The sequence below is a fragment of the Gloeophyllum trabeum genome (assembly GCF_000344685.1).
Source record: "Gloeophyllum trabeum ATCC 11539 unplaced genomic scaffold GLOTRscaffold_00004, whole genome shotgun sequence".
Taxonomy (NCBI): Eukaryota; Fungi; Basidiomycota; class Agaricomycetes; order Gloeophyllales; family Gloeophyllaceae; genus Gloeophyllum; species Gloeophyllum trabeum.
Window position 1 is genome coordinate 2,753,615 of NW_006920413.1, and position 6,880 is coordinate 2,760,494.

General features: G+C 57.9%; 4 protein-coding genes across 4 annotated transcripts in view; 1 reads left to right on the forward strand and 3 right to left on the reverse strand.

Annotated features, from left to right (window-relative positions):
• GLOTRDRAFT_74569 (APG5-domain-containing protein) overlaps nt 1-152 on the forward strand; it is a gene marked incomplete at both ends in the record, with an annotated part of 1,552 nt that extends 1,400 nt beyond the window's left edge. Inside the window, one exon of the mRNA XM_007866527.1 lies at nt 10-152. Within this exon, the coding sequence (XP_007864718.1) occupies nt 10-152 (143 nt within the window). The remainder of the gene's footprint in view (nt 1-9) is intronic.
• A 32-nt stretch (nt 153-184) lies between these two features.
• On the reverse strand, nt 185-692 carry GLOTRDRAFT_110653 (uncharacterized protein; the record flags this gene model as incomplete). Its single annotated transcript, XM_007866528.1, has 1 exon — nt 185-692. A coding segment is annotated over exon 1 (252 nt), but the record flags the coding sequence as incomplete, so codon positions are not given.
• GLOTRDRAFT_128020 (uncharacterized protein) lies at nt 643-1,632 on the reverse strand (the record flags this gene model as incomplete). The annotated part of the gene is made up of 4 exons (XM_007866529.1): nt 643-800; nt 852-976; nt 1,031-1,548; nt 1,597-1,632. The coding sequence occupies 4 exons, from the start codon at nt 1,630-1,632 to the stop codon at nt 643-645; spliced, it is 837 nt and encodes a 278-aa protein (XP_007864720.1).
• Nucleotides 1,633-2,520: 888 nt separating this feature from the next.
• On the reverse strand, nt 2,521-6,249 carry GLOTRDRAFT_128021 (uncharacterized protein; the record flags this gene model as incomplete). The annotated part of the gene is made up of 5 exons (XM_007866530.1): nt 2,521-3,504; nt 3,564-3,884; nt 3,989-5,901; nt 5,954-6,004; nt 6,066-6,249. The coding sequence occupies 5 exons, from the start codon at nt 6,247-6,249 to the stop codon at nt 2,521-2,523; spliced, it is 3,453 nt and encodes a 1,150-aa protein (XP_007864721.1).
• Between the last annotated feature and the right edge of the window lie 631 nt (nt 6,250-6,880).

A 6,880-nucleotide genomic window follows, 5' to 3' on the forward strand; every position in this document is an offset into this window, starting at 1 on the left:
CCCCCCTAGACCGCCCCGACAGAAAACCGCTCGCGTACGCGCTCGTGCAGGGCGTGCGCTGCCCGGGGGACGCGGAGATGGCGTGGCTCGGCGCGTGCATGGCGGGCGCGGACGGGTGGGTGAATGTTTGTGTGGGCGTGGAGGGGGCGTAGGGTGGTGCGGGTGGGTGGGGTCATGCGGGCGGGGGAAAGGGGAACGGGAGATGCGGGCGGGGGAAGGGGGATGCGGGCGAGGGAAGGGGAGATGGAGATCCGGGCGGGGGAAGGGGAGATGGAGATGGGGAAGGGAGGGGAGATCGCTGTGCTACTAGACCCGGGATGATGCGTCTGCGACTGTTTGTAAGCTATCACTCCAGTAACATGGGCGGCGGCGCCGACGCCCGGAAGACTTGCTGCGGGCGGAGCGGGAGCGTCAAGGCAATGCAGTGACGTTGACATTGCGAGTCAGAGTAAAAAACAGTAAAAGTAAAAGCAAGAGACGAATGGGACGAGAGAGAAATATCCAAACATGTATATACAATTAGCCTACGATACTTGTTTCGCCAAACGACTCGTACACACAACGTGCATTCCAGCAATCGTTCGTCATTCATGCATCGACCATTTCATACCACGCCCCACGGCGACGTGTATGCGCCCGCGTCTACCCGCTGCCGACGAGCGGGGCGCGCTCGGGGTCCTCGAGGCTGACGCCGCCGCCGCGGGCGCGGCGGACGCGCGCGCCGACGCCCCAGGCGCCCTTGAGGACCCAGAAGAGGGCGAGGACGGCAAAGGCGAGGGCGGAAAAGTGGATGAATTTGCCTGGGGCGGGGTCAATATTGCGAGGGAGGGGAGGGGAAGAGAAATACGCACCGGCGGCGGGGGCGGACTGGTGGGCGAAGATGGCCCAGAGGGACCAGGCGACGGCGATGGAGGCGGGGAGGTCGCCCTCGGGGGAGGAGAAGGCGTAGGTGGCGGCGGTGCCCTCGAGGAAGAAGCTAGGCAGGGACGGTCAGGGAGGATCACCGTAAAGATGGCAGATGGGCACGCACAGGGCGAGGAAGACAAAGAGCTTTGTCCAGACGCCGGGGGCGTGGGTGAGGGCGTTGAGGCCAAAGGCCTGGAAGGCGGAGAGGACGACGAGGACGGTTGTCCAGCCGTGGTAGAGCGAGAAGGGGAGGTGGACGAAGAGCTCGTCGGGGATGCTCTGGGGCGCGTGGTACTTTTTGACGATGTAGTAGATGTGGGTGACGGCGCTGCTGACGAAGAGGGCGAGGACGAAGGCGAGGACGTAGTGGGCGCGGGCGCAGAGGTTGACGTAGACGGCGTTGAGGAGGGCGAGGAGCGGGAGGCGCCAGCCGATGGCGTCGACGATGACGGGTTTGCCGCCGCTGAAGAATTGGTAGACTATGGTGCCGAGGAGGAGGAGGTGGATGAGGGACCAGATGCCAAAGGCCCAGGGCGCGGGGGTGAGATAGGTTTCTTTGCCGGACAAGTACGGCCCGCTGGGCTGGGCGACGGCGTAGACGTTGGAGCCGAGGAAGAGGATGTAGACGAGTACATTGACGATCTGCGGGGAGGGTTAGTAGACTGACCAGGTGGACTGGAACGAACAGACCTTGAGGAGGATGCCGTCTTTCCACGAGTCTGCCATGGCTGCGTTGCGAGGGCGGGACGAGGGTTTCGTCGCGGCTGGGCTGGCTTTTGTATGGACGAGGGTCGCGCGCAGCCGGTGACGCCATGGCACGTGACGTCATCGTGGGTGGAATCTGGGCTCCCATTGGCTGGGCGCTGCTCGTGGCCGTCAATGACCGCGCTTCGCTCCATGCTCGTCGCGTGCTCTCGTCGCAGCAAAGCCCTTCCGCAGTCCTTCCTGACGCTCTCTCCGCCGCCCGCTATCGCTCTACCGCTCTCCTGTCTAGTCTCTCCCCGGCCTGCTCTACGCATCCATCCGGTGGCCTGGCGAGGAACTCTTTGGGTTACTCCACGCGTGTTCGGCGCCGTTATAGCAGGACTCTGCGTGTCAGGGGAACCGTATAGACTCGAACTTCTCGCCGTGCCCCCCGCCTGTCTGCCTCTGGCCATCGAGTCGGTACCCTGTCGTGCAGGTCCTGCTGATCTTCTGTGCGCGCTGATTCAGGTGCAGCGCGTCTCTGATAGGACGCGCTTTTGCCTTCTGCGACGGTCCATCTGATTCCGGTCGTCGTCTTCGATGCGTACTCCCTAGGAAGCTCGCCGTGCCTGTGCCTCTCGGTTCTCATTCTTGTTCTTTTCTCATCTATCCCAACTCAATGTGGCGATCCGTCTGCGTACGACGGTGGGCTTCCTCGCTTTTGTTGGTACAGCTGGTAGTTGCACGTCATATATATTCAACGCATGCTTGGGTTGTGATGGAGGGCCGCCGCCGCTACTTGTACTGGTGTAACTAATCGAATCGTGTCCTGAACCACGGACAATCCCTCTTCTCAACACTTCGTATACACTTTCGTAACGAATACAAAATCATGGACGCGTCAGTGCTGCTTCTTGGACTCCGCATCGATCACGCTTTGCACTCCTGCTTGTGCCGCTTTTTCCAATCCGCTTTCTGGCAGGCAGCGGAGCAGTACTTTGCCGCCTTGCACCGGCCGCAGACGAGCAACTTTGGTGTTCCGGATCCACCGCACGCATCGCAGGTCTGCGCGTACGCGTGCTTGCCAGCCTCCTGCATGGACGAAGCCACCGGCTCCACGTAGGACACGGCGAACAGCGGGCCTAGCGCAGCCCGCGTCGCGAACGGGCGCAGATGCGTCCACCAGGGCATCGTATCCAGGTTTGTGAACGAGTCAAAGGTGACGCCCCGCCCACACGTACAGAGGCACGGTCCGTCGAGCGCGGTCGAGATCGGGATTGTCGTTTGCGCAGAGGACCCTGAGGGGCCGTCGTACTCGCAGGTGGGTTTGTGCGCCCAAGTTCGACAGCGCTCGACCGCGGCGGGGAGCATCTTTCGCCACGCCTCGGCCTCCACCCTACCAGTGGTGACCTTGGAGAGGTTGCCTTGCCCATGTCTCATGAGGACCTGCAGACCCGGCTCAATGTGGGGAAAGAGGTTCGTTTCCAACGGGATGACTGCTGCGTCGGCGACGACCGTGAACGCGGCGAGATCGAGGCGCAGCTTATCCACGAAGAGGAGGGTGTGGATGTCCACCTCGTCGGGCTCGGAGAGAGCGAATGCGCGGATGCAAGTGCCGCCTTGGAGGCCCGTGAAGAGCATGAGCAGAGCATGCATGGAGTCCTTGACGTTCATGAGCGCGTCGTCCTTGCCGGTCTTGGTCGCCCGCATGGTACGCTCGCGGTCGGACATTTGGAGAGCCGCGTGGACGCTGAGCCAGTCCATCTGGTAGCCCGGATGGATGTGGAGAGCAGGGAGGATATCGAGGTTGACTGTGTGTACGCCCCATGTCCTGAGCGACGGACTAGAGATCACCGGGAACGGGTTGATGAGATAGCCGCGGGGAGCCAGTGCGCCTGAAGGAGGCACTATAACCTGGGCGGAGGAAGAATCTATACTGCCGTACTTCTTGCACGGACGCAGCTATGACTCACCTCCACATAATGAGATTTCCTTGCAATGCGTAACTTGCGCTGATCCCCTATGATAGGGAACGGATAGGAAAGTGTATGCTGAAATCTTCCAACCGACACTCGCATGGTACACGGCCCAATCTGTTCCGCGGATACGGCAGCCGCTTGCGATAGAGCAGCCTTTGCCTCTTCGTCACGGAAATCCAGTCGCCCGCAGAACGTAGAAATCCGATTGTTTTCCAAGTTGACACCAACAGCGACGTTATCCAAAGATTTTAGTTCGACATGGGCCACTTCTCCCCCCTCGATGGGAAGTTCGGCGGAGATGGTAGGATTCTTACGCTTTCCTTATCCATCATGCTAGCCGTGTACAGCGATAGGTATGGACCCAGCTCGCGCGAGAACTGCCTGGAGATTCGGGGAGTGCTCTGGATGTTAAGACTGACCTTTGACCGGTGGAAGGTGAGGAGCCACGCCGGGATCCAGCATGAGAAGACAAGTGACGGCGCGTCACGGAAATCACCCGCTGCCTCCGACAGGACTGGAGGGTCGACCGAAGCATCTACTCGTCCAGGTGCAGCGTGGATAGAGGCGAACGCATTCTGGTGACCTTCTCCGGTGTCAATGTGTATTTGCAACCTAGGTGAAGTCATTAGAGTCCGCCCACGAAACGGGCGTAAGGCGCGATGGGGTACGGTCAATGTGAGATAGACGACGGGAGGGATGAGATCCCAGTGTCGGAAGATCTCTCGTGGGGGCGGTGTCACTCCAGGAAAGTCGGCCCAGTCGGGTTTCAGCATGTTAGTACTATATACACCCTGCATATGCAGCTGGAGGCATAGATCCTGGATGAAATTCATGCCCACAATACGGCTTGCATCCCTTTGGATCTTGATTATGAAGAGATCTACCGCTTTCTCCCAATCGCTGTCCGGATATGCAATCCGACGTTGGACATGCTTGAGCAGAGAGGCGAACGTTCTCCGGTTGTAGAGAATGTTTTCTTGCACCTCCAAATCAGCCTCCGTTCTTTGAGTACCACGACCACTCAAAACGCGAGATAGGTCTGCGAGGTCGACGTGCTCAAAGTCCAGGATCTTATCGTATAAGTCAAAGAGGAGGCCCGCGACTTCGTCAACGTTGGAGGCAATACGTGTGAATATCGGCTCCTCGACAAGGCCATCACCGTCCGTAGATCGAACCCAAGAGACGCGTTCATGATATTGTTTACCTTTGGAGATGCTATTGTGCAGGAGTTCGTGACCATACGAATTGGCTTGATAACCAGTTAAGAGAGGACGAGGCACGATGCCAAGTAAAACTGCCATAACCTGGGGGTCTCCGCATATCCGGTCAACAAATGAAGTTGCAGCATTCTCGCCTAGTGGCAGCAGAGTCTCGGTATACATGATGGAGCTGCGGCTGGGCTGCTTCTTCAGCAGAGGTTCGCCAGCGAGCAGGATGTTGACCAGCCCGAGGTGATCTGTCAGATTTGACGTATCGATTACGTCGAAGGATGTGGGACAGTCGGTAGCGGTGAGTTGGTCAAGGGTGACTGGACGGCTGCGCCATTGACATGCGTAGAACGGGGCAAGATGATCGCCCGTTGTCGAGACGTACGATAATCCGGAGCAAAAGGCGAGGGCATCACCTGCATAGAATCGGATCACAACCGATGGATTACCTTGAGCACTCAGGACACCTCGGAAACGAGCACACCATGTCCTGAACTCATCTCTGGCGGTGTGAACAACCCTCTCAGTCGAGCCGACGGGGGCAGAAAGAGATGGGTTGGGAGCGAACGCGGCGGCGAGATGGAAGGATTGTAGTGGGAATGTGCCGTAGTGAGGTGCAAACTTCTCGCCATCCACGGAGTAGACGAAGGAGGGGTTCATGAGCGTTGCGGAGCGCAGCTCGTCGGCGTTCTGGAAAGTCGTACCCGTCTTCCAGAACTGGGAGAAAAGGTCCGACACCGCGGGTACAGCCTGCAGTGCCAACGGCGCGGCTGAACGCGAAGCTCCCCAGTTGGTTGAATACTTGTCATTGTTGTCGACTCCCAATTCCTTGAACTGTTTCCGGAACAGCACTTCCTTGCTCGAGTCGATGTGTTGGAACTTTACGTACGAGCGCCAGTACTCTCGAACTTCCGCCAGTGTATTGGTATCCAACACTTTCAGCCAAGAGCCGTACTTGCTCTGGTGCCATTCCTCAGCAGTATTCGAGCAAGCAAGAAGTGCTTCGCAGTAACGGACGAGGATGGCCGAGGACGTTTTGTCAAACAAAAAGTGGTAATATATATTCCAAATACTGTCGGTAGGCTCGTTCTCCACAACAAGAACATAGAGCAAGATGTTGCGCGCTGTCGGGGCTGCGTCAATGACACCTGATGAGTGACGTACACCAGAGCAAACCTAGTATGGCTGGCTGATAATCGCAGCAGGTGAAATCAAGCTGGCGCGGACCTAGTTTGAACATCGGGCAATCAGCATCATTTTGCGCAGGCACATAGATCGCACTACTCACCCGCTGGGGAGGGCAGATCCGCATAGACTGTATACAGCACGTTCCGCACATCACCACACCCAAGGAGAAGCACATCAGCCGGCCGCCCAGGCGGGAGGTCCTGCGTGAGGCAGACGGCGGCAGTGTTCCCGATGGGATAGAAGAATATCCTGGTCGGCCAGTATAGAGGAGCGCTAGCAGACATGGTGGGATAGAAAAAGGCGGGGAGGGGAGACTCTGATGAGATGTTGGAGCGTATATAACGTCGACCCACGTTGAGACAACGAGGTTCGACGAAAATAGGTCTTGAACAAGCGCCCAGCAAGTTCACCAGAATACGTATTACTGTATAATGGCACGCTCCTACCCAGCGATCGTTTCGGGCTCACTATTATTAGGGCAAAGGACGCCATGTGAGAAACACGAGCAACTACTTGATTTAGACGTCGCGTATCACATGCTTATGTAAACTTCTATGAACCTTATTTTTTGTGAGCCCTCCACGACCGCTGGCAGATAACACATGTAAACAAACGCCACCGTTATGAGTGACATACCTTTCCGGTGAGGACGCACGCGATCAGCCTCGACACAAATGGACTGGCGTGCATGACCGAACGCGTCGCGTCGAGTCGTGTTGGTGCGCTGAGTCTTCGTTTTGCTGCACTAAGGCTCCGCGGATGCCATCTGATGCGGCGGACGATGTTCCTTCTCTCAGCCAGATACGCGCTGCCATCTCCGAAAAATTCGGCTATCGCGCGTGCCTCTGGCAGCTACAAGTCGTCCAAGCACTTCTTCGAGGAGACAAAGATGTGGTTTGCATTGCGGGTACCGGT